Source organism: Diospyros lotus, chromosome 9 (genome assembly GCF_014633365.1).
Source record: "Diospyros lotus cultivar Yz01 chromosome 9, ASM1463336v1, whole genome shotgun sequence".
Classification (NCBI taxonomy): Eukaryota; Viridiplantae; Streptophyta; class Magnoliopsida; order Ericales; family Ebenaceae; genus Diospyros; species Diospyros lotus.
The window spans coordinates 35,634,025-35,661,874 of record NC_068346.1 but is presented as its reverse complement, the minus strand read 5'-3'; the positions used below and the strand labels follow the sequence as shown (position 1 = coordinate 35,661,874).

At 37.4% G+C, this 27,850-nt stretch overlaps 2 protein-coding genes and 1 pseudogene across 2 annotated transcripts; 2 read left to right on the top strand and 1 right to left on the bottom strand.

The window, feature by feature from the left end:
* On the top strand, positions 1-15,770 carry LOC127809554 (uncharacterized). The gene is made up of 7 exons (XM_052348423.1): positions 1-214; positions 1,456-1,728; positions 3,584-3,820; positions 3,940-4,157; positions 4,370-5,238; positions 15,226-15,431; positions 15,618-15,770. Exons 2-5 carry the CDS (start codon positions 1,477-1,479, stop codon positions 4,638-4,640), a joined length of 978 nt encoding a protein of 325 aa, XP_052204383.1. The 5' UTR covers positions 1-214; positions 1,456-1,476; the 3' UTR covers positions 4,641-5,238; positions 15,226-15,431; positions 15,618-15,770.
* LOC127809552 (DEAD-box ATP-dependent RNA helicase 3, chloroplastic-like) lies at positions 5,453-12,281 on the bottom strand. Its single transcript, XM_052348422.1, is given in 11 exon segments — positions 5,453-5,868; positions 5,990-6,291; positions 6,483-6,578; positions 6,676-6,819; positions 7,443-7,820; positions 8,272-8,496; positions 8,618-8,716; positions 9,302-9,402; positions 9,405-9,712; positions 9,792-9,928; positions 11,757-12,281. Coding segments are annotated over 11 exon segments (2,277 nt in total). The 5' UTR covers positions 12,165-12,281; the 3' UTR covers positions 5,453-5,789.
* LOC127809553 (uncharacterized) lies at positions 15,622-27,704 on the top strand (annotated as a pseudogene).
* Positions 27,705-27,850: the final 146 nt, after the last annotated feature.

The following is a 27,850-nucleotide window of genomic DNA, read 5'->3' as shown; positions in this document are numbered from 1 at the left end:
CCATTTCTGGTTGTCTCTCTCTCTCTCCCTCTCTCTCTCTCTCTCTCTCTCAACCGCCATTAACGATTTCATCCACGATTCATTCGTGTTCTAGTGAGAGGAAGAGATATAAACGTCGCTTATAGATATACACACACAGGCGGCGGAGCAGCAAATTGCTTGACGGAGGGAGCTCACCGGCGTTGTCGTCCGAGGCATCTTCTCCGGCTTTAATGTGAGAGTTGACCTAGAAACCTTGACTCTCTGTCTGCTCTGTTTATCCATGCGTTTCTATTTAATATGTGTGTGTGTGTGTGTGTTTACCATTTTTCCGAATATTTCTCTCCGTGGCTTCAAAAAACTGGGAATTGTTGTGGCCTTGAGTTTGAGGGCGTGGGGAGCACTTTTATTCAGTTAATTGCTGTATTAATACGTATGTATATATACACAGACGCAAGGGGAAAGAAATTAGAAAGGGCAAACCCATGGCTGTGGTTGTTCGGTGATTTTTAGGGCTATAGAGAAGACGAAGAGGATGGCCCTTTCTAATTTCTCCTTTATCTATTCCGAAATAAATATTGGGCGTTTGGGAACTGAGAAGTGACGGGATTTTGATGAACAATTCTGATTTTTAACAGCTCAGGCGCGTAACAATCGCAGGAGCAGACATGATTAGAATTTTTACGCTTATCAACAAGACCCTTTAAGTGCATTAAAACCCTTATTTTTATGTTGGTTCTTTAAGGATTTGAGTCGAGACTTCAACTTAGTTGAATAAGTCGCTGGATTTTATGGGGAGTATAAAGGTCACTGCTGTGAATTTTTTTTTTTTTGGGGGGGGTGGGGGGTGGGGGGGGTGTTGTCATTTTGAATCGGACAGTGGAAACCTTCCGCCGCTCTTGTTCGAGGCCAAATCCGTACTTCAAATCGAATGTCAAGTTTTTGTCTTAAGCTAAAATATCAAATGCAGCTTAGTTTCTATATCAGCTTTGAGTTTAAGGTGCTCAGGAACTGAAAGCTTCTGGCATAATTTGGTTCTACTTTTTGCTGCCTGCTGTTCATCTTCTGTAATAGTAGTCTTGTATCCATTCCATAAATTGAGTAGATGCAGAAGAATTTGGAGGGAGAATAAGCCTTCTTCGATTTTGATATCTCTTACCTGCATAGAAATTTTAGTGTTAAAAACATGTTTTACATGTTTACATATATATGTTGAACCATAGGGTGAAGCATGATTTTTATGTTCTAGTTACATCCTTCTTGACACATTAGGTGGAGTGGAATTGTGTTACATCAAGTTATTACACTTCTGGGCATGAGTAGTTTTAGAATTCCTGCTTTAGGGGTAGTAAATAAAATTTGTTTGCTAGCTTTTGGATTACAATTTGTTAAGATGCCAAATTATTTTTAGAATGAATAATTTGCACTATCCTTGCCTGTATTGATGTTAATGGCACATTCATGTTTCATTGACAGACTTCTGGTGTCTCAGTAAAGATGCCAGATTCAGCTGAGAAGCTGGGGAAAGATGTTCTAAATGGTGGCAGTCAAGTAAAGGAAGACAGTGAGTATGTACGGTTGGTTATCCCAAATGAACCACGGGCTGCTGAGGCTGATAATTTACAACCCCAAGCTGGAACAAGATACAAGCCATTTATTTGGTGGATTAAGGCTATGCTATGGTGCTTTATTACCTTAATAGTTCTTCTCATTTTTGTGAAGTGGGGAGTGCCATTTCTTTTTGAAAAGGTATTTCCATATCCTGACCTATTCCCCCATCCCATTTCTTTCTGTTTTGTTGCTGATCTCTTTGCATGACCATGTCAAAAAAAATTAAAACACCAATGTTACCTGTTCCTGTCAGTACACCCCATCTTTATGCTTTGAGGGCGTAATGCACGAACACTCAATTGTGGCTCAGTTAGCAACTTACGATCTGATTTCTTCCTGTTTATTGGAGACATTTCTTATGGAAATAAGTAGCTTCGGATTTGATATTACCTCCCCCCCCCCCCCCCCCCCCCCCCCAACTCCAACCTTTTTTTTTCTTTTTTGTTTTTGGAGGCTGGGCCTTGGTAGTAATGGCATGGTTCAGGGTTTAGCCCTATCGCCCCCCCTCCTCTTCAATGTTACTCCATATGGCCATGGCTTTGGTGTCATGGTAATCTTTGTAGAGCGTGGCAGCCACTAACAACTTGAATCTGTACAGTTTGGCTGAAAGTATCCTTTGAATAATAAACATGCAAGTAACTATATTATTGTTGTTATCATTGTCCATTTATGCCTAATGGGCAGACTGTTTATTTTCTTGAATCCGTCACTGCATTTCTTTTTAGCTATTTAGGCTTCTGCTTGAGTTTCCTAGTGAACCTACATTCATTCCAAATAAATATGACAACTTCTGGAATGTAGCAGTTGGAATAAGGTGTTCATGGAAACTAAATAAGTTGTGCTTGAAATTTGAACCCAAAGTTGTCGGTTTAAATCAATTTTGTTGAGAGATCATTATGTTGACCATGCCTCTACTATTGTTTCAATTGTGTGCTTAGGGTTGCTTATATAAGCACAACTTTAGCAATGCTAAGAAAAACTAGTAGAAGTTTTATGAATAATTGCCATAGAAATGGAGAGGGGGCATAATTAAATTGGCACATGCATTTTCTACTGGAAAATACATGCAAAACTGAGAGAAGATACCCTGGAATTGAGATATAGTAATTATCTATGGATGCATAAGCATGATCTTTTTAGATTAGTATATTGTTCAATAGTTAAATTGTTTAGCTACATGTTAACTGTAGCCCTTTTGTGTGAGGAGCTTGTTTATTTGGATCATTACTATCTGCTTCGGATTTTTATTAAATAAGTGATGTCTTGGATTCCAGGATATTCATTTCCCTACTACTATATACTCAAATAGAAAGTTTATCAAAGAAGATATGTAAATGAAGAACTTATTTATCAAACAAAATATATATACGAGGAACTTGGGGAAACATGATATTCATTTCCCTACTACTATATACTCAAATAGAAAGATTCTCATGCTTATCAAAGAAGATTTGTATATGAAGAACTTATTTATCAAAGAAAATATATATTCGAGGAACTTGGGGAAACACCTAGTGATTCTTGAGGCTCCTGGTGAAGGGGTAAAGTTACGGATCATTGTTACAGGACCGTGGTAAGGGCATTCTATGAAGAGATCCTGAGGTTGGCCAATACAATGAGGTAACCTGGCTAGGCTGCAGTTAGTAGAATAAAACTTGAGCACATTTATTAAGATGGAACAAGGGCCCTGCAGATATCTGAATTCTCAAAGCATTAAAACTTTTAGGGGAGTTGTTTGGTAACTAACAAGTTATTATGAGGATGTTCAGTTACAAATAAGAAGTTTCATAACCAATCTTAAATTGTATGTCAGGCTCCTAAGATTGCACCTGTTTAATTTATTTCAGGCTTATGATTGTTGGCTGAAATGGGATGGAAACTCATTTTCTGACATTAGCTTTTCTCCTGGAGTAGTTATATTATGAAGCGCACCCCTAATATTAAATTCTACGAACATGCAGTACTAACCTTAAATTTATCAATTTTGATGTAGGTTCTCCTCCCAATCATGGAATGGGAAGCTACTGCCTTTGGTCGTCCAGTTCTTGCCCTCGTACTTGTTGCTTCCTTGGCACTTTTCCCCATATTTTTAATTCCCTCTGGCCCTTCCATGTGGCTGGCTGGAATGATTTTTGGATATGGTCTTGGATTTGTTATTATTATGGTTGGAACTACCATCGGCATGGTCCTGCCATATTTGATTGGATTACTCTTCCGTGACCGCATTCATGTAAGACATCCATAGATCTTAATGACAATGATAGAGCCAACTGTCATATTTACTTTCATGTACTTGTTACTTTCTCTCTCTCTCTCTCTTTTTCCATGTGTATCTTATTGCATGTGCAGCAATGGTTAAAGAGATGGCCTCAGAAAGCTGAAATGATTAGACTAGCAGGAGAAGGAAGCTGGTTTCGTCAATTTCGAGTGGTTGCACTCTTCAGGGTTTCACCATTTCCTTACACAATTTTCAATTATGCAATAGTGGTGACTAGCATGAGATTTTGGCCCTATTTATTTGGATCAATTGCTGGAATGGTCCCAGAAGCCTTCATCTACATCTACAGGTTAGTTTTCTTTGCCATTAGCTCTTCAATTCACTAGTCAGCCCATGGCATTCAAAGCTTTGCACGTCGGGAAAGGCTCTTTTATTCTGGGGGACATGTCTAGTTGTTTGGTTAATGCTTCACTACCCTTTTTGAGCACTTCAGTTGTGATCGCCAATTTGTGCTGTGCTTACAGTCTTCGATCTTTATGCTTTTTGCTGTGTTTTTTGCAGTGGTCGTCTTATAAGGACATTTGCAGATGTGAGGTATCGGAATTATCATATGACTTTAGTGGAAATTATATACAATGTTATTTCCTTCATTGTTGCAATTGTCACTACGGTTGCTTTCACCATATATGCAAAGAGAACGTTGAATGAACTGAAGGCAGGAGAAGCCGGTGGTGAAGCCCCTGTTTCTCACCACAGCAACTTGGAGATGGGGAAGCTTCCACTTGAAAAACCTAAGCATCTGGGCTTCTCATCAACCGAGTCAATAGACTAGATGGGTTGTAGAACTGTTTATGCTATGGTCAGAAACTAGGATTAGGATTCGTGAAATGAGAAGAAAAATTAAGTAAAATGTTGTCCTCACATACATGTAAGAAGAATTTATGTACATAAAATAAGTCATTTTCCTTTCCATTGAAAAATCTGTGCGCTAAACAATTCCCTTGTAATTTTGTGATAGATGTCCCTATACTTGTAAGCAAAGAGAGAGAACGAGGCTTTTGTTGTACCTTACCTTAAGTCCAGAAGACCATACCAACTGCCTTGGCAAAATTGCTCTCTTTTGCTGGCCTTAAAAGTCCAGAGACCATGCAACTATCTTGGCAAAATTGCTCTCACTTGTGGATTGTTGAATTGTTGTGGGCGTAAACAAATTCACAACAATAACTGGTGCTTCCAATGCATGAATCTCCTTACTTTAGAGGTTCAAAAAAGATTGGGGGCTTTGAGGGTACCCAAGGGCATTGTGTCCTTGGGGGTGGGGTGCACCTTGAATGAGATGTAATGCACAACGCCAAAGGGGTACGTTGCAACATGAAAGGGGGAGTGTGGTCAAAAGTGAAGGTGGTATGGTGCAAATACAAGAGGGACGGGTATTGGTATTGGTACCCTTAAAACTTACCAAAAAGATTGATCTAATACGTAGTTCTATTCTTGGTTTGCAAATCGACTATTTTTTATCACAAAGGAGTAATTTTGTTATTGTTTCTGAAGTCACCCTCCATCGTGCAAAGAATTTAATCAAAAAAATTATATATATATATATATATAGAGAGAGAGAGAGAGAGAGAGAGAGAGAGAGAGAGATTGCCATTTTTAATGAGTTCAAGACCTATAAAAGTTCAACAATTTGTTCGACAATGTCAAAATAATCGGCCTGTCAAAAATAATAGATACCCTGCACTGTGGGGTTGGGAGAGGGCTCAAGGAGAGACACAGGCTGCCGCTCTGCAACTCTTTTTACACACAAAACCGTCTTCTTCAGCCTTCTGGACCTCCTAATAAGGCCTCCATTTTAGGAACCAAAGCATTGTAAGTCAGTGCCCGTGGCATTGGCAAACAGTGGCCTCTCCGCCACCAGCAATCCCTTCCTCGTGTCACCAGACGAACAGTGCAGGGAACAAGGGTGCCACCAACAACACAACTAGTAACCTTTCTTGGTGGGGCATTCTGATGCCCTGTGTCCCGACCGCCCACAGTTGAAGCATGCTCCGGCAAAGCTCCTGCCATGCAAAAACAGTTTCTCATGTCACCGGTTTAGATGGAATGCTCTTTAACAGATCTCTTTAACATGGCCTAATAATGGAATACATAATGTCCCGAGGAGATGATAGGTATATGTACCTGTCTCTATTCCCAAAGGAGGATGACCGCCCAGTGCGCCTGTCACCAATTAGCCAATCGTTTCCACTGTCTCTGGAGCTCCTAGACCAACTACTGTTGCTTCGGCTGCCCCGACCACCACCGCTGCCCCGACCACCACCACGCCGATGGTCAGTTTCGCCCTCATCATCAGAACCCCAACCCCAACCCCGTGAACTTCTGGCACCTCTACGGTCTCTTGAACCTGCTCGGGAGCCCCTGTCCCTGTTAGAAAACCTGCCATAGAAATCACTTGGAGGCCCATCATCTTGCAAAGCAGGCAGCTGCAAAACACAGACGAGCATTACACATTCTCAGTGTCCAATTCTTAATTAGCAGGACCTATCATCGAAGTGACGCGAGGCGCAGAGGGATACGAAGATATATTGCACATGTTCCTTATAATAGCTAATTCAAATGTTATACATTATATACTAATGCAAGAGCCATGAACAGTGACCACAGTTAAGACAACCTTAGAAATTTTGGAGAGAGTATTTCCAGGCGGTGTCGGTCTGCTCAGAAGCTCTTTTGCCACTTCTTCTGGAAGATCAAAAACTGCTCCTTGAACCTGACATTAGAAATGTCAAAAGTTTGTTTCTAACAAAACAGTGTATCAATAGAGATTCTTGGGCGATAATCAACCTATTTGCTTCAAATATACACACCTTTTCATCTGCAATTAAGTGGATTTTCCCAACTTCATCAGCAGCAGCAGAATACACATCTGACAATAATCCGGTGACAGATCTAGCTGAAAGGAAGCCTCTAGAATAACCCGGATCACGTGTCAGCTGCAACGTCACCAATCCCTGAGGGATTGCAGTAAACTCAGAAGATAAGTAACTTTTTAAGGGCTATTACAAATAGATAAGCACAAAATTATCAGAAGAACGGAGCACGTTGGACACAAGCCAATTGTTGGAAGCAAAAGCACTGCCAAACAATGACAAGGGCTCAACATTAAGGGCACAAACCTATTGGCAACTGATGGGCATTACAAGTAAAAGCTTTTAAAATTAAAGTAACAGTTAATGTTCGAAGGAAAATATCCAGAAGGAAAAAATTTCTGCTAATAACCCAACACGACCCCACCCCCCACCCCCCGGCAGAAAAAAATAATAATAATAACAATAATTTTATAAGTCTAATTTCTGCAGGGACGATTGGAAAGAAACCTTCAAATGAAGGCACATTTTCAATGCAATTAACTAATGATAGTTGTTCTTAACTGCATTGGGTGGTTAAAATCAATCAATTGCCAATAAAATAAAAAAAACTAATTCTGAAGATTTTCAAGAAAATTAAGCAATTTATAAATGTGAAATTACATTTCAGCACTTCTAATGCAATTAAACAGCGGGAAACCACCTCAGGCAAAGGGAAGTCTAAGGACCTAGGTACCTGAACTAAAAAATATTGATCCATGAATTACCTGCTCATGGGTAATAAGAGAACGGGATGATGGAGGCCGCGAAAAACCACTCATCTGTGCTATTGCAGCAGCAAGAGCAACAGTGCCTTGTTCATCAATTAACTTCTGTGCGGTTGGGGTAAAGAATTCCACAGATTCATGATGAACTCCACTGAGGGTAGCAATCACTTGCTCAGCTGATGACCCCAAAACCTCTTCGACGGATGGTGGAGTGATGAACTCAAATTTGCACCCAACATCACGCTCAAGAGATTTGATTGTTCGCCTTTGGCTACTGGTGAACATCAAAATAGCTGTACCTTCTTTCCCAGCTCGTCCAGTACGACCAGAACGATGAACAAAAGTCTCTGGATCATTAGGTAGTTCATAGTGGATAATCTGATGGAGAGAAGAGCCAAGGTTTGATGATATACCGAAATCACATTCTGAACTAAGTGCTCAAAATAAAATAAAGCCACAAGCATAAGTTACCATATTAAAACAAAACAAAACCTTGCCGGGTTACCTGGGTAATGGAGCAACTAAGTTTTTCCAACTGGGTTAGATGCACAACTTAAAAAAAACCAAAAAAAAAAAAACTACAGATACTTGACTCTTAAGCTTCATGTATGGTACGCATACAAAGCCAAGTACTAGGGACTAATGAACATGGATATAAACATAAGAACAGTTGATCTACACACAAACAGATTAAACAAAAATTTGATACATATAATGTAGCAAAAGTGGCAAATACCATTAACAACAAACCTTTCATAGAACCACAAAAACGAAATACATGTCTCAACAATATATTTGGTGATGTAATCATGGAAGCAGTATTACTTACTAAATCAACATTGGGGATATCAAGCCCTCTAGCTGCAACATCTGTGGCAACTAGCACAGTGAATTTTCCTTGCCTAAAACCATTTAATGTTCTCTCCCTCTGGTGTTGTGATATATCACCATGCAATGCCTCTGAAGCAATGCTGTTTGTTAATGCCATTGAGACTTCATCTGCATCGCGTTTTGTTTGTGTGAAAACAATGGCCTTCCCACCCTTTGCATAGACCTAGTAGTTAACGCAACCCAAAAGTCTGTTAAGGCATTCCTTTACTTCAAATCATGAACCCCAACTTCTATTACCAAACATGAACAATTGCAGTCCAATAAAATTAACTGCTAATCCATACCGTTACAAGATCACTGAGAATGGTACGCTTTGAAGTTGCAGTGGTTGATATAGCAAACAACTTTATTCCCTCTGCCAGCTTTTCATCCTGGTCACCAACCTATGGAGAAAAGCAGAATGAATAAGCTCCAAAACTAGTATTCTAGGTGAATGACATGTGTGGAACAGTGTATGGCTGGGCAATGAAATCAAATGTCCATGTAACATTTGGGGGGGGGGGGGGGGGGGGGGGGGATAATAAAGAAAAGCTAAAAAGACAGCCTTAAGGGAGTGAGCGGACCACACAAAAGATAAGCAAAAAGGACTACTTAAATCAAGAGATCATCAAGAAAGTACACAAAAGCCTCAAAAGAGAAAGGCAAAACTTTAACCCACAAAAGAAGAGGATGACAATGGTTCACTTCAAGCAAAAAAAAAATATAACTTTCAATACTCTCAACAGGTATCCATTTCTCTCATAACAAGTAACCATAAAACATACAGAGTAGTAGTTTTCCAAAAAGCCTAAAAAAATAGCATCACCCACTAAGTACCCAAAAAGGAAAATAAAAAGGTTACTATTCATCATTAGAAAAATAAAAGGGGAAAAACAATATATTAATGTGCAAGCAGGAATCCCATGCTCGCCATGTAGATAAAATATTGCAAGTAGGTTGGACAAGAAAAGGAGAATAAAATAACTCACCAAATCAATGGTCAGAGGATTGTCTAAGTACTTCCTGGCCAGTTTCTTTACCCAACCAGGCATGGTTGCTGAGAAGAGCATGCTCTGCCGTTTTGCTGGAGCCTTTCTAGAATCACCTCCACATCTTCCTCAAAACCAACCGCAAGCATTTGATCAGCTTCATCAAGAACCAAGTATTGAACTTCCCCCAATTTCAGGCTGTTATTTTTTATTAAGTCGATTATTCTGCCTGGAGTCCCCACCACGACATCAACTCCACGATGAAGTGCATTTTGCTGTGTGTTATAAGAAACTCCTCCATATACACAAACTGTGCTCAAATACGGTGCAGACTCTTTGATCTCTTTCTCTACTTGCTTTGCTAACTCTCTAGTGGGTGCAAGAACCAACACTCTGGGAAGCCTACCACGCCTTTAAACAATTAAAATGCACCATTCAGCAAAAATATCAAAATAGCAGAAGCCACACGTGTGAATGATATAACCATTACCTCATAGAACTCTTTTCTTGGTCATCTTCACTGAGCAGCTTAATCATTGGAATCCCAAAGGCTAATGTCTTTCCTGTCCCCGTCTTTGCACGAGCAATTAGATCTCGACCTTCCAATGCAGGTGTCAACACTGCTCTCTAAAATGATTGACCAGAAGGGAAAAATAAGAAAATGTGAAGTTTGTACTTCTTACATATATATTTATATAATATACAAGCATGTGAATTCCATGGGTTATAACTCAATTAAAGCAAATGAGTACAGATATAACTCAAGTCAGTCTTACACACTTTCCAAGGTCGCATTGGGTCGTGACATACTTTCACTCTTTTAATTATCGAGGTTCTCACCAACCCACAACTCTCATATTTCAATCTAACTCAAATCAGTCTTAAACACTTTCCCAGCTTGCATTCACTCAGTAGCAGCTTTGGTTAGTTTTGGTATCACATTGTATCCACCCCCCCAACCCCCGCCTGTGAATCAAGCCTTGGCTCATGAATGCAAAGCCTAATTCATTCAAATCACAAGTTATCTAAAGGACTCTAACATTGTATAGTGATAATTCAATGATATCCAACAAAAATATCACAATAAAGTTAATTAGTCTTTAATAAATACACAAAGCATTCAATCAAATGAAAAATTCATGAATGTCTAATATTTCAAAACCCTATGAGGATTGCTCTAAGGGTTTGATTGATCATCTGAAAAATGCCAAGGTAAGGTAGTTTGCTTACAACTCAGTAAACAGTTATTTCTACATTAAAAATTATATGTCCAAACCACTTTGGTTTTTAAAAGATTTATAGGGCATATGTTTAATATTAAGGCGGTATAGCAACAATATATACCATAAATCCACATGTCCAATGGCATCAACATAATGTAAAGCAATAACTCAGGAAACCACTATCAATAACCAATCAATAATAATATATCTCACAGGACATGTATGGGCCAGTGGATCCACATTGTACTAGGTACCCCAAGATTCTGTTTGAGTCAGTTCACTACAGTGTACTCGATTGAAGTTACCAGGAGAACACTTGGACTCTGTCAAACTGTTAAGAAACTACAGTCACCATTTTTCCATGCGCAGTGCATGGTCTACTCTGGTTGCCAGAGTTATTACTTGGTTACTTGTAGTGCCAAAACTGTCATTGGTGATAAGGTAGGTACACCTTCTCTCTCTTCTTCTTCTTCCTCCTGCCTCCTCTTTTCTTCTTCTGTGTATCTCTTGCACCCTCCATCTCCCTCTGTATCCACTCAACCTCTAGATTCTCTCGATTTTAGTCTCTTGAACCCTTTTATTTTCCCTAAAAACCTTATGCATTTCTGCAACTCCAAAAATTCTCCATCTCCCAGTCTCTCACTTCCATTTATGCAATCAGTAGAGATCGTCTCCTTCATGTTACCTTCTTCCAAATCCATTCCTGACTACAACTACTCCCTCACTTTGTTGCAGCAATCCTCCCTTTTTTTCCTGGTGAGTTTATTCTCATATGCATTCCCATGTTACATCACTAGGGCCCCAAAGAACCACCAGTCTTCTAATATGCTTTTTTCTCTCTGGATAACATGAACACCTCTCTCCCATCCTTAGTACCCCATTAAAAGATCAAAGGGCTTCCACCCCAATTACAGTAACTCTCTCTCTCTCTCTCTCTCTCTCTCTCTCACACACACACACACACACACTGCTTTTTATATTTTCAACTCCCACTGCACCCAGCCCATGGGACCAATAGTAGCGCTGCTATGCTTTAGTGGCAACATCATTAGCCCTTTTACCCTTAAACTAGAGATAACCTCGTGAAGGGCCAAGACTCAAACGGCAAGCTAAAAGCGTATTTCATTGTACAAATGTCTTCTGGATAAAACTTCTTACACATATACATTAATTAGCTCCCTTCAAAGGTTCTCAATAGGAATCAAAATACCAGAATTTGGTACGAAATATACCTGAATGGGAAAAAGGTGGGTAATCCCCCGAGTCTCTAGGGACTCGACGAGCCTCTGCGGAAGACCCAGTTTCGAAATAGAAAGCTCGTCATCGCTGTCAGCTCCAAACAACGCCGTGTCCTCCGTTTCCGAGTCATACTCGCCGACACCCAGAGGGTCCTCTTTACCGAAGCCGCCGAGGCCCTTGAAGGCCTCCTCGCTCAACACCGAGGAGTTGGGAGTGACGACCGCCAACGACACGAGGTGCTTGAAGCGGACAGAAGAGGCTTTGAGGGCGGTGAAGTGGGGCTTGTCGGCGGCGAAGGGGAGGGAGAGCGGCGGCGCGGAGGCGGGTCTTCTGGAGAGGTCCGCCGGGGGGTAGGTTTGGTAGATGGTGGAGACGGCGACGTTGGAAGAAGAGCAGGCCATCACTTCGGTGGCTGAAGCGAGACCAGAGAGAGAGAGAGATGATAAGGCGAGGGAGAGAAATGGAGTTGGAGGTTTTGGGATGTATGGCAGTCTCAACCTCCAGCTCAATGGCTACTCTGCTCTGATGCTCTCCCCCCGGATTATATCTTCGCTTTTCCCCTCCCTTTTTTTTTTTTAACCTTTTTTTTTTTTTATTCTCTAAAATAGAAAAACTTTGTCATCATTGCATAAATATCTCGAGGTGATCATTTCCACATTTTCATTTTCAAAATACCAAAAAATACCAAAAACTTTTACAGATAGTTTTTGTAATTTTAAAAATGTTTCGAGATTATTTTGTAATATTATAAAAGTATTAAAAAAAAATATTCGCAAAGAGATTAGAGATGAAATTTATATTTATTTTTAAATTAAATAATTATTTTTAATATTCAAAATTATATTTACAAAAAATATTCTTATATTTTTTTTATTTATACATTTATCTGAGTTTTTGGTTCATACTTTTTTTAAAATATTATTTTTCTATTTTAGTTTCATATCATATCTATTCTGTATAATTCAGCGTAAAAAAACTCACACATAATAAAATAAAAAATATTATACTCATAAATAAGTTTGATAAATAACTTTTATAAACTAACATGACATGCGCAAAATTATAATAGTTTTATCTAAATTCATATTAGTATTATCTAAAATTAACATAATTCATAATAATACATGAATTTATTGTTAATTTTATGTATGACTATTATGAATTTATATGTGTCGTATTAATTTACGAGATTATTTATTAAATTTGTTTGTGAGTATAATATTTCCCTAATAAAATTCAAAGACGAAGATTAAGGAATCTAATGGGTTCTTAAACTTGAATAAGCTATCAAAATAACCTCAAATTTCACTTAAATTCTGAGAATCTATAAAGTTTCTCAAATCTCAAAATTGAACAAAACCCATGCGGGTAGCATAGACAATTCAATACATGTATTTGGAAGTTTGAGATATCGTGAGATCATAAATTTAATTTTACCTGTGTGCATGACCATGCAATTGCTTGTGTCTATCTCTAGGAAGCAAGCCTCGAGATTCGACTTGTGACAAAATTATTCATATACCTAAATCGTGTCAAGAGAGATCGTGAGTTGTTGAGAGGATGGGATGGTCCTCTCAACAACTCAACTTTATTTTTAATTAAAGTAATTAGAGTTGTTAATTATATTAGCGAGGTCAATTTTATTTTCAATCAAAATAATTCAATGCAGTTATAGTTTATATATTTTCAAAATATAGTCCTCAACTTGATTGCAACCTTAACACTATAATTACTTATTTAGCCATTTTCAAAGTATAATGGCCAATTTAATTCTAGGACATATGGTACAGACTTGTTTGATACTTCCGCCAAAATTATTTACATGTTATGTATGCAAAATCAAGTAAAAAACACATTTAAAGAGGAATAAAATGAAAAATTATTTACATGCTATGTCAAGTCTTCTTATACTCAACTGTTCAAAATGTTTTCATTGCGATATTGAAAATTGAAGTACATGTCAATACTATAAACGACTTGCCGAATACGCCATGTCACATTTATTTTCATCAGTAGATACATTTATTTTCAGATATAGTCAATTTATCACTTTTTATTTTTAACATCTAAATAATTTTATTGATTTATAATATATCTGATGATTAATTTTATGAAGTGGTAGCCGCACGTTTCCTTCTTGCCTCTTCAGAGGTACCTACAATGGAGACGGGGACTTGTTCTCCCGGTTAACCTCCGACGATCAAGTCATATATCTCTCAATTGAGGATTAAGTATATTTACTCAAACTATATGCTGAAGAAAAGAAAAAGGAATCCCCTTTCTCTTACCTCGCATCCCCTTTTAACCTTTTATCGGGATGGGGATCATGGAGAGATCTTCGAAATCTCCCCTCCGTCTTCTTCGGAACCTTTCTGATAAGGATTTCATAATAGTATCTATCTCCGAGGAGTTCAGGATAGCTGTTGCCTCCGTGACCTTCCGCGAGTTAGTTTGTTCTTACGGCCTCGGAGATTTCTTTACTGAGTGCCTATCCAATTGACGTGGCGATGCTTATCTGCCACGTGTCTTCTAGATTTAAACAAGAAGATCACAGACGAAACTCTCTATTAGGAAACGTATCTCTTGACCACCATTGAGTATCTGTCTGGGGCATTGGCGTAATTATGGGACAGAGGGCATTCTCCTCATCAGTATCGTATAAGAAATATGGACACACCATATCACAGCAAAATACATTGTTTATGCTGTGTCAGACATGAATATGGTAGCTAACACGATTTTGTCTCTTATTAAAAAAATAAAAAACAGACACTTGTGTCTGACAGTCCAAATAGACTTGTCGGATACGCCCAAATATGTGTGTATATATATAGTTAGGAATTCAAAAAAAAAAAAAAAAACTCAAAACTAAATTTCTAAAGAGCCAAGCTCAAGCTTTAGTCTGCAATAAGCTTTTGGCGACCCAATCTCAAGCTTGTGAAAACCTGTTACAGAAGACAAAGAAAAGAAAAGAGATAGGGAAGATGAGAAAGGTCACTTGAGATATCTATTTGAGAAATTAAGTAAAGATGAGAGATCTGTTTAAGAGGCAAAGTCATGACGTTAAAGACGATAAAAACGAAGACAAAGACAAAGAGAGACATGTCTGTTTGAGAAATTTGAAATAAAGACAAAGATAAGAGACAAATTTATCTTGTAAATAAGAGGTGTAGCGTTTGTAATATTGAATGTACTTTAATTTTCAATCTCACAATGAGAACGTTTTGAAGAGTTGAGTATAAGAAGAAATCACGAGAAAGAGAGAGAGCGAGCAAGTCGAGGCATTTGCCTCGAGTCATATGAGTGATATATATATATATATAATGTTAAAGGTAATTTAATATACATATATGTATGAACTAATTTTTTGATTTTTTTTTTTAATCGTATTCGTGTTTGTGTAACGTATCATGAACTATTTAATCCAATAATATTATTTAGTCATTGATGGCCCATCAGCAGCTTCAAGTCCAATATACTATTAAGAGGATGAACGGATCACAGACTGGATGTTCTTCGTTTCTTACGCGATATTTTCCATCAGTGCTTTGCTTCGTGTTTACAGCAAAGCCGCCATTATTGGCTCTCCATCCGGTCTCTGCTGCACACCTCGCAATCGCTGCCCTCAGATTTGTTAATTCGTATCCCCGATCTCACCCACCACAAAGGTAAAGGTCACTGTTCCATCGATGTCTTCCTTCTTTTCTACGTGCGTCGATGCATGCAATCCGCTCTAATCCCACAATATTGAAGCGCTTATTAGCGTCAACTTTAACTTTCTCTCTCGCGTTTTCTCTGTTTCGCCCCTCTTTTGATGCCGTGATCCATTTTCCTTCTTTAATTGCAAAATTTAGGGTTAGGTGCACTACCAGGCAATAGCAATTTCGGGGAATAGGGACTTGCTTCAAAATTTTGGTGCGCTGTTCAAGTTACAGTTGTGGAAATCTCGCGGACAAAGCCAGGGAGAGCAGTAGAGGAGCCTGGCGCTGGAGACACTGCATCGAAGGGTTAGGTTTCCATTTTCATCTATACAGTTTTTTTTTTTTTCCAACTTTATATGCAAAAATTGTAAGGTGGCTATTCTCATCGAATTGTTTATTGTACTTGCATGCAGAAAGAACTAGAAGGGAGTTGGTTGGTTGATGAAATTTCCGACCTGAGATTCTGTGGGGCAAATGGCACCAATTTACTATATTCTAGTCGCATTGCCTTGCACAGCTGGGGCCATTGTTTTGGCAGTTCTCCACATCTACAGGCACCTATTGAATTATACTGAACCCACTTATCAAAGATATATTGTCCGCATCATTTTTATGGTTCCCGTGAGTTCTGTTATCCTCAAATGCTTCTTTTTAATATATGCAGACAGCTTTTGTTACACTATTCTTTAGGGTTTTACTTGCACTATACATCTGCATTTGCAAGATTTCTTTGACTGGTGTGTCCCGGGAGATACCTGAAGGCTTTGTCCTCTCTCCAGTGACTTTCTTATGCTCTTATGCCAGCTTTGGTCAGAGTAAGGCCTAGCTACTTTTTTGGGATTGACTGTGTCCGGGGTGTTGCCATTGGTCTCTATGTTTCCAGCTCTCCTAGATAAAGGTTCCCTATGTAGTTGGAGCCTCAAGTGTCCAATTCTATATTTTGGATACTCTTTGTTTCTGTCTTGCTCTTTGTGCCTCAGTTTGTACTTTATTAACTCTAGTGGTCCGATGTTCATACATGTCTGTCTGCCACACTTTATTTAGGAGATTCTCTTTGGTGTTGTAGTCACTGTCGACAGCTCACTCAAAATAATAGACTATAGCAAAGCCAAATTTTTGAACAATGTATATGGGCTCGCTTGGTCAAAAGCCATATTCGCTTGAGCTTTGGCAGTTTTGATTATCTTGATAATGAAGCAAGCTTGATTGTAGCTTCAGCACTTTGTTATTTCTTGAAGGAACAGAGTTTTTAAGTCAAGCCACGAGAACTGAAAGCTAAGGACTGCATATGTTGTTCGTGAATAAATCAGTCCAGCTTTGGAAATTTGCATGAGCATTCTTGAGTTCCCATTCCATCTGTACTAACCTGAGCCTATACTTTTTTGTATCAACTCTTTGTTTTTTGCCACTTATGGCCGTCTAAATTAATTATGAACTTTCCTCTTCTTTTCTTCTATTTGATTCCACACAAATGGTAGCAATCAAAAGCACACAGCAGAATTTGCCTACTAAGCAAAGGAGTTCCTTCAAACATGGATTTGGTGTCCTTGACAAAAAAACCGCTGGTTATTCAAGAAATGATCATTGTGGTGATCTTGTTGAAAGTAGTTACTAGACTAGTCCATTTACCTATACATGAAAGAGAGAGAAATTTGGTACTTCTCTGACAACCTAGGAACCAAATTTTGGTCTATTCCTTTTTTTTTCCCGTTTGCCTATACAACTTGAGGAAAAACTCCATTCTAGCTAGATTTCAATTCAGTATATTTAGTTTTTCTCCTCTGAGGAAACTTTTAAAGAAATAAATATGAAAAAACTCTGGGATCCTTTTTGGTTGCTAAACTTCACTCTTTCCAGAATGTGCATGTCAATTTAGATAATGCTGAATTTCCATATTTGGTAACATGTAATGGAATCCCTTTCTCTTTGAAAGAAGATTGCTAGTGGTACCTGCTGGAGATGGGTGTTTTGCCCTTTTCACTTTGTTGATGTGAAATAGTGTCCCTTGAAGACTCTCCAATGGCTTAGGCTACATTTTCAGGAGAAAGAAACTTGAGTTTCATTTTCATCATGTTACCTGTGAAAAGAAGGTGGTCAGGCCCTAATCCTACTAATCTCGTGCTAATAAAACTGATACACAATTAAGGCTGTTTTTGTCCGCTCTTCAAGAACTAGGTTACAGGCAAATTCCATTTTAACTTGGAGCTGGTTTATTGAGAAATACTGTAAATTTTTTTATACATTGTTCCTTTTTCTTTCTTTATATGTGTATGTATATTCATTGATGTTAACACACCAAATATATTTAAAAAATACAATTACCCTTGAAAATTGTATCCTCGTGATTTAAAAAATTATTCTAAATATAAAATTTAGTGATAGTTGTGTCTTTTAATCATATTTGGTGCGTTAACATCAATATTGGGTGTCGATATTGCCACCCTTGCGATTAATGCAATAGTTGTTCTTCACCTTGACAGGTTTATGCATTGATGTCTTTTCTCTCCCTCATCCTACATGAGAGCTCAATCTATTATAATTCCATCCGAGAAATGTAAGAATGCCTGTTTTGGTGTTGATCCCAAGTGGTTTGCTTACTATTATTAATGTCTAAACTAGCTTGTTCCTATTTTAATAATTAATACACTTGTCTTTGCTGTTCTTTTCTGTTTCATTGTTCATTTTGGCTTATAGGACCATTAATTTGACAAAGTGAAATATATTTGTTATATTGTTTAAATTGTCACATCTAGTTTTTTAAAAACAACAACAACAACATATCCAGCCTTTATCCCACTATGTGGGGTTGGCTACATGAATTCTAGACTTCCATGTATTTCTATCTTTTGTCATATCTTCGTTTAGGCCCATACACTTTATATCAAACTTTAATGTCTTTCCCAAAGTTTTCTTGGGTCTGCCTACCTTTTTTTTTTGGACTAATTGTTCCATTTCATCAACTCTCCTCACATGAGTGTCTCTTGGTTTTCTTCTCACATGACCAAACTGTCTTAGTCTAGTCTTTCTCATATTCTCCTCGATTGGCACTACTCATACTTTATTACGAATAACCTCATTTCTAATTTTATCTTTTCTTGTATGGCTGCACATCCATCTTAGCATCCTCATCTTCGTTATGCTCGTCTTTTGCTCATGCTGGTATTTGACTGCCAAACATTCTGAGCCATACAACAAAACTGGTCTTATAGCTATCCTATAGAATTTTCCTTTTAGTTTTAATGGGATTTTACCATCACATAACACCCCCGATGCATTTCTATATTTTAGCCAACCTGCCTTAATTCTATGCGTGATATCCTCGTGAATTTTTCCATCTTTTTGAATCACTGATCCCAAATATCGAAAATGGTCTTTTCTTTGTATGATTTGGTCTTCCAATTTTATTATAACATCCTCCACTTTTTCATTCTTACTAAATTTATATTCTATATATTATGTTTTCCTTCTACTTAATTTAAATCCCTTAGATCCCTTAGATTCTAAATTGTTTCTCCACAACTCAAGGTTAGTGTTCACTCCCTATTTTGTTTCATCCACCAATACTATGTCATCCGCAAATAGCATACACCATGGCACCTCTTTTTGGACGTGTTTAGTGAGTTCATCCATTACTAAAACAAATAAGTATGGACTTAGTGTAAAACCTTGATGCAGTTCCATTGTAATTTTAAACGGTTTAGTATCCCCTCCGCATGTTCTGACCCTTGTCTCTGCACTGTGATACATGTCCTTAAGGGCTTGTATATAGGCTATTCAGACTCATTTCTTCTCTAAAATCTTCCATAATACTTCTCTAGGGGCCCTATCATAGGCATTTTCTAGATCTATAAACACCATATGCAGGTTCTTCTGATGATCTCGATACCTTTCTATCAGGTACCTCAGTAGGTATATAGCTTCCATTGTTGACCTATCAGACATGAAACCAAATTGATTTTCCGAGACGTCTGTTTCTTTTCTGAGCCTCTGCTTTATTACTCTCTCTCAGAGTTTCATGGTATGGCTCATTAACTTAATTCCTCAGTAATTTTCACAGTTTTGAACATCTCCTTTGTTCTTGTATATAGGAATCAAAGTACTCTTCCTCCACTCATCTGCCATCTTTTTTGATTTAAGGATCACGTTAAATAATTTCGTTAGTTAGGAGATGCCCTCTTCTCCTATGCATTTCCATGCTTCTATTGGTTTATTATTCGGTCCCATCGTCTTATGATTTTTCATCTTTTTTTAATGCTTGCCGTATTTCTTTTGAACTTATGCGTCGATAAAATGTATAGCTCACGTTCTTTTTAGAGTTACTAAGATGTCCCAACCTAACTCTTGTGTCCCCACCTTCATTGAATAATTTTGTGAAATACTCCTTCTATCTCTCCTTAATCGCTCCCTCATTCACTAATACATTTTGGTTTTCATCTTTTATGCATTTCACTTGGTTTAGATCCCTTGTTTTTCTTTCTCTTGCTTTAGTTAATTTATATATATCCCTTTCTCCATCTTTTGTATCAAGTCGTTTATATAGATTCTCATATGCTTTTGACCTTGTTTTATTAACAACTTTTTTTGCTGCCTTTTTCGTTTCTTTATAATTTTTTAGGTTTTCTTCATTGTTGCATTGATATACAGCCTTATAGCAAGTTTTCTTATTTCTAATTTTCAATTGTACCTTTTCATTCCACTACCAGGACTCCTTAAGGTTTGAGACTCTACCATTTGTTTCTCCAAGGACTACCTTTGCCGTGCTTCTTAGGGCAATAGCTATTTCCCTCCACATTTGGTTTGTCTGTCCTTCTCCATTTCATTCCCTTCTACCTCTTAGTTTTTTTTTTTTTTTTTAAGATTAATTGCTTCTCCCCTTTTAAATCCCATCACTTAATTTTTGGATTTTGTTTTATGTGATTTTTTCTCTTCCAATTTCTTACTTAAACGTCAAGTACCAAAAATCTATGTTGAGTAGTTAAACACTCCCCTGGTATCACTTTACAATCCCTACAACATAACCGATCTTCTTGTCTCATGAGAAAGTAATCTATTTGGGTGCTTGATGTGATATTTTTTTATGTGATTAAGTGTTCACCCCGTTTTTTGAACCTAGTATTGGTTATGATGAACCCATATGCCATAGCAAAATCTAGAATAAACTTACCCTCATTATTAATTTCCCCGAATCCATACCCTCCATGTGTCTCTCTATAGCCGTTTCCGTCTCTATCCACATGACCATTTAAGTCACCTCCTATAATCACTTTCTCTCCCCGTGGTATCATTTGTATGAGTCCCTCTAAGTCCTCCCAGAATTCTACTTTTATCTCCTTACCCAACCCCGCTTATGATGCATATGTACTAAAGATATTCATAGTCATTATTCTTAGACCAACCTTCACCATAATAATTCTATCCCCTATTCTCTTTACATCTACTAAGCTTTTATTCATAATAATCCTCACTCTATTTTTCGCTCAATCATTTCCTGTGTACCATATTTTATATCTATTTTCTAATAAAGTTTTTGCCTTTTTCCCTACCCATCTTGTCTCTTGAAGGCACATAATATTAATCTTTCTGCTAATCATCACATCTACCACTTCCATAGCTTTGTCTGTTAATGTTCTTATGTTCCATGACCCAATCCTTAATCTATGATTTTTGATTTTGGCTTTGGCTTGGCTTTGGCTTTGACTTTGACTTTGACTTTGATTTTGTTTTTGTTTTTGATTTTGATTTTGTTTTTGATTTTGGTTTTTGATTTTGGACTAGCTTCTTTACCCGCATCCGTCCAAGCAAATGTGAGGATCTTTGCTCATTTTCACTACATCCGGGCGCCGATGCAGCGGCCCTAGCTCACTTGACACTACACGCAGGTAGTGTAGCATGTCGCTATGAAGGGTTACGTCCCAATGGTTTTTCATAGTTTGTCTAAAGTTCATGTTTTGGATCCGACTAGGTTTTACGTTGGCTGTCGGTTACCTAACACAACCCTCATCTTTTATCTGGGGTTGGGACCGGCAGTGGATAACATTCCTAAGCGGAGTTTTTTAATTCAAGTGAAATTGCATTTATGAGTCTTCTTTTCACATGATCAAATCATCTTAATTGTGTCTCACATTTTATTTTTAATAGGCATCTTTTCAACATTATTACATGAAATTTGGCTTCTCATTCTATCTTTCTTGTATGATCACATATCCAATTTAATATTATTATCTGAGTTATGCTCCTCTTTTGTATATGTTAATGCTTAGTTGCCCATCTTTTTGAGCCCTACAACAAAGATGGTCTTATAATCATCTAGTAAAGACTTCCCTTTTAGTTTCAAAGGGATTTTACGGTTGCATAAAATGCTTACTGCACTTTCCACTTTAACCATCCTACCTTGATTATGTATTTAAATGGGTTAAATTTCAAAAATAGGTTTTAGTTTGATAAAGGGTGGTGTAAAGCTTGTCCAATAATCTTTACTTTTATGGCTAATGCTTGGGCTCCAATAAGCATTCTCGTGGTTACATATAAAAGAATGCTGGATTCAAGCATTAATGACATTGTTTTATCTTGTGGTACCATCTATCATGCTTGTCATCTCTTCAGCTGTTTCTGATCTAATTAATTTAGAGATTTAGAGATGCTGTATTCTATGGCACGCCTTTAAGTGTGTTTTTTAAAGACATTGTGAATGTCAAAAGATGAAAGCCAGAAACCATAATTTGGATAGCTGCATGGAACATTACTACAAAGATCTGAAACTCATGCTAGTTTGTAAAATTAATATAGGCAGCTGCAAATACTTAAGGTTGTGTCTAGTGACAATACAGAATTCAACCCCTGTTGGTTTGCACAAGGGGTCAATTGTAGGATGGGTATTTCCATGAAGTGACTTGTATGAAATTCTAATGATCATGGCTTTATGCACTTTTGCTCTTTGCCTCTCCCATTTTTTCCCTCCTGTTTCTTATGCTTGTACCATACTTTCAGTTTTGCATTTAAATGTCTTCATTTATGAAACTTTACAAACTAAGAGTTGTTCTTGGTGGGTAATATTCTGTTGAAGATAGTGCAAGCAAATAATTTACTTGTGTCAGATTATTTTATGAATTATAATTCACTTTTTCTCTATGAAAATTGTAACAAATTGTCTAAGTCTATGGCAATTGTTTTTTTTTTTAATTTTTTAATTTTTGTCTATATTTTTGTTCTGCCTGTTCTATGATTCCCTTGTGGTAGGTGGCATTACCTGCTAGTTGTACAAGGAAACTGAAGGAGACTTGCATGCGAAAGACAATCATTCTATTGGTCAATCAGAAACAAGACTCTGACTTGATTTTTTTTTTTTTTTGTATTGTTTTTTTCACAACATTAATGAGGATATTAGCCATATATTGGACCAGTCATCCATAAAAATAGAGAGATTAATGAGGATGTTATCCATGAAATTAAGGCAGGATTAAGATGAAAAGTGCACCAGACATTTTATGTGATAATATAATGACGTTAAACTAAAAGAAAATTTTATTAAACAACTATAAAGCCAGATTTGTAATATGCAAAGAATGTTGGGCGGTAAAGCACCAACATGTGAAAATAATGAACACTATGGAGATGAGGATGTTGTAATGAATGTGTCATACAAGAAAATATAAATTAGAAATGAGGTTAAGAAAAACTTTGTGGGAGACTCTTAGATATAATATAAGGGCCTTACAGAAGATATGACCAAATATGGAAAGGATTGGCTAGCTAGAATTCTTGTGGCCAACCCTGTATGTTGGAATTAAGGCTTGATATTTACTCCTCTTTTTTTTTTTTTTTTTTCACAACATTTGATAATATATAGATATAATAGTATTTATGAACATTGCAGATCGGAGTAAGAGCTATCCAATTCCAACATGCCATCTATTTTGTGGCACACATTTTTGTTTGATGCCCATTTCACACTAAGAGACTATTAACGTGCTGAAAAGCAAGTTAAGAATTGTTTTGTTGAAGGAAATATCCATGAAGTAAAGTTAGGACTTCAGCAAAATGAACTGAAAACTTATCTGATATGCTTGTTTTCCATCAAGTTATATCTTTATTTATTTTTCTTGTTCATTTCTAATGTCTATCAATTCTTTTATATATTTTTCTTACCTAGTTGAATTGATTTAATTCTCTGTTTTGCTTTTACTAGCTGCTTGGCTTAAATTAAGAACAGTTGTTGAATCAGTCTCTTAGTGCTGTTATGTTGTTGAACAGTTGTTGAATCAGTCTCTTAGTTGAATTGATTTCTTGTATGCATTGTCATTCATATATCCTATGATCCCTTTGTATTTGAGCTTCTTATGTTGTTGATGGGCTCAATATAGGTCTTTATTCATTTTTTTAATATCCTTGGGCTTTAAATTGTTTTGTAGAACATGCTAATATTCGATGTGCTGTTTTAGATATGAAGCATGGGTCATTTATAATTTCCTCTCATTGTGCCTGGCATGGGTGGGCGGCCCAGGAGCTGTTGTGTTAAGTTTAACTGGCCGGGTTCTGAAGCCAAACTGTTGTCTCATGACATGTTGTTTTCCTCCCATTTCATTGGATGGGTGAGTAATTTCTACATCAATTAGACATGTACTTGGGTTGGTTTTTGATGCATGGTGCAATTTCAGGATCCAAGTAATCTGAGGTTTAACAGATTCCCGAAATTGATTGGAAAGGACAGTGAAAATTGTTATTCCCCCAAATTGAACAGGATTCTGACTGGAGACATATATTTGTTATTCTTTTTTGTCATGTCCTCTTTTGTACTGCCTACCCTCCCCCTGAAAGCATGTCAAGTCCAAGGCACGTTTTTCAAAATTTTGGATAGTTGAATGGAATTGTAGGTGTGGTTGTTATGCCTGGCAAAGTTGGTTCTCACAATTCAGAACTTCAACAGCAACACAGGGGGATTATTTTCTCAAAAGTTTCATGCAAGTGATTTTATGTTTGAAGTTTGCACTTCGGTTCATTTTTAATTCATCCCTTGATGAAAAATTGTTAAACCATGCAGGCGTTTTATACGGAGATGCAAGCAAGGCTGTCTGCAGTTTGTGATACTCAAACCCATTTTAGTCGCAGTTACATTCATTCTTTATGCGAAAGGAATGTATCATGATGGAAATTTCAGTGTGAACCAGTCATACCTTTACCTCACCATCATTTATACCGTTTCATACTCCATGGCACTCTATGCATTGGCCTTGTTTTATGTGGCATGCAGAGATTTACTTCAGCCATTCAATCCAGTTCCAAAGTTTATCTTGATCAAGTCGGTTGTTTTCCTGACTTATTGGCAGGTAGGGTATTATCTAATTTTGTAATCATTTTATAGCTTAATTGAATCCCAACCTTTTCTGATACCTAATTGTGGAATGGCGTTATGGCCACTGTAAAATCTTCCAGGATATTCTTGTTAATAAGGAAAATTTATATTTGTTACTCCCTTGTTGTTCATGCCAAAAAACCAATGGGGAAGATCAGAAGAAACCAGAGAAGAATTTTTCCAATTGCACCCTTAAGAGAGCTTATTGTGACTTTCCTGCTGTAAAAATATGATCTAGCTAGTTAACCAAAAAAGAAAAAAGAAAAAAAAAATAGAAGATACATGATCAAGCTGAAATGATTTTAGGAATTTTGCTTCTGCCGGATGTGCAATCAGGGCTATGTACTCTTCTTTAACAAAACAGCTGGTGTTTGATTTAGCTGTAAGAACATAATTGGATCTGCAGATTTTAGATAAACCTAGGCTCTTTGTCTACTCAATAACAATCACAATATTTAATTCCACTAATGAGGTTGACCACATGAATTCATAGTCATATCTTCTGGGAAGTAAGTATATTTCTAATTATTTTAAGGGTTTCCCATCAATGTTTTTTGGGTCATTTTCTTCAATTCCACCCCCCCCCCCCAAAAAAAAACTTATTTCATTTTTTGACTTGCCTCATAGGTGTGTCCACTAATCTTCTTACATGTCCAAATCATGTTAATTACTTCTTGCATGTCTTATCTTCATTAGGTGCCACTCCAACCTTTTTGTTTTTTCTTATAGCTGCACGTCCATCATAATAACCTCATCTTATTTATGCTCATATCTTTTATATGTATTTAATTGCCTAACATTCTAAATCATACTATAGAGACGATCTTACCCCCCCCCCCCCCCCCCCAAAAAAAAAAAAAAAAAAAAAAAAAAAAAAAAAAAAAAAAGGCCACACACATAACAATTGGCCTGAGATGCCTAAACTTATTTTTTTTTTTTTTCTGAGAATAACTTGATATTCATTTTTCTTGTCAATGTCACCATTACTTATATTTTACTGAATTTACATTTCAAATATTCAGTTTTCAACCTATTCATCTTGGAACATTTTGATTACAAGGCGTTCCTCCATAATTCAAGCTTTATTTTGTCTAACCTACCTAGATCCAAGCCAATACCATTTGCATAACATGCACCAAGGCATTTCTTCTCGAGTGTGCTTTATGAATTAATCCATCAAAAGAACGGAGAGGTATTGACTTGGTGTTGATCCTTGACATAATCCAATTTTTATACAAGCAATTTGTATTTTTTCCCTCTAAAACCCTCGACATGACTTCTCTAGGATTCTGTCATAGACTTTAGTCTATAAACTACCATTTTCAAATCTTTCCGTTTATCTCCAAACTTTTCCATTTGACATTTCAATAAGTAGATAGTTTCTATCCTTGATCTACTAGACATAAAACCAGATTGTTTTCAAAGACCTTGGTTCGTCTCCTTAACTTTTGCTCATTCACACACTGCCAAAGTTTCATAGCATGGCTCATTAGCTTGATCCTTTTATAATATGTACAACTTTGCATATTTCCTTTAGTTTTGTAAGTGGGTACTGTTGCTCTTTCTCAACTCGTCAGATACCTCTTCTGTTTCTCTCTCTCGCCAATTAGATTATATTTTTATCCTTGAGAATGTTTCCATTCTTTGATATATCTTTTAAATCTTGTTTTTGGGTTCCTTTTCTTTTCCTTCATTTATTTCTGTGTATCAGAAATTAGTATGAAAAATAGAATTTTCATGGTTGCCTGTTGTGCATGCTTAAAAACACACTTCCGTGTTCATGTTGTTCCTGGATTTTGTGTTGGAATATATTGTGATTTGTACGACTTTCTTCCACCTGTAGGGTGTACTTGTTTTCCTTGCTGCAAAGTCTGGATTTATAAAGAACACGGAGGAGGCGGCTGATTTCCAGAATTTTATTGTCTGTGTTGAGATGCTTATTGCAGCTGCTGGTCATCTTTATGCTTTTCCTTACAAAGAGTATGCTGGTGCCAATATCGGTTGCTCCCGTGGGTTCACATGGAGCCTGGCACATGCTTTGAAGTTGAATGACTTCTACCATGACACAGTCCACCAGGTGAGTCGTCATGACTTGTTTTTCCATTCATGGTTCTCTTTGTGCAACTTGCGTTTTGATTAGTTTCTATTTCATGCAGTTTGCTCCGACTTACCATGATTATGTGCTCTACAACCATAGTGAGGGTGAGGAGGGACCAAAGAAGTTTCGGTCACGAACCTTTGTTCCAACTGGTCAAGAGATGGATGCCACTAGAAACAGCAAAAACATATTTGGGAATCAGTTGGATGATGTAGAGCTTCCTAGTATCTCTTCTTCTGGTAGTAGTAGTCCCCATAAAGCTGGCATGAAGAATGACACCGAAAGTCCCAATGGAGTGATCTCTTCCTCCCTCATGGACGTGTCATCTTCTCCCACCTCCCCCACTGAGCTCATTGACGTAAACATACCTGTTGCTCGTTGACATCTCTATGGCCACTTATTCTGCGAAGATTCCTGCAGGTAATGATCTGCAAACTAGGTGAAGGCCAATCATATGCGCATAAAATCCAAAGAGGAGCTTGATAGGCTGTTTCTTCTCTGAAGGTTTCTTACTCCCCTGGTTGTTTGCTGGTGTTGGTCTCGGTTCTCAAGTTGTGTGATCAATTTCAGCCCTCGGTTATCTACATGGCTAAACTTGCTGACATTATTAGGCCTTGTACATTTAGGCAAAATATGCATTCTATGCCTCCTCTATTATACGTTAGGCTCTCAGTCCAAGTTATTTTTGCATTGCTGTTGTAGATAAATACTTCATTCTTTGGTTTATGTTTGTATGGTAACTGGAAACTGCAATATTACACATGACAACAGAGTACCTTCTTCTTCTTCTCAATTGTTTTTTTGTTTTCCAAACAAGACCGCGCTATGCATAATTGGGCTCAGATCAGTGGCAGAGCCACATTTTGGCAGCATAATTGGGCTCAGATCAGTGGCAGAGCCACATTTTGGCCAGCTGGGGCCTTGGCCCCAGCTGGTTTT

Bases quoted from the DNA above. Each gene is read 5' to 3' on its own strand.
- LOC127809554 (XM_052348423.1), top strand. From the start codon at position 1,477: ATGCCAGATTCAGCTGAGAAGCTGGGGAAAGATGTTCTAAATGGTGGC. The intron at 1,729-3,583 runs GTATTTCCATAT...ATTTTGATGTAG, and splicing joins TGCCATTTCTTTTTGAAAAG to GTTCTCCTCCCAATCATGGA. The intron at 3,821-3,939 runs GTAAGACATCCA...TTGCATGTGCAG, and splicing joins TCTTCCGTGACCGCATTCAT to CAATGGTTAAAGAGATGGCC.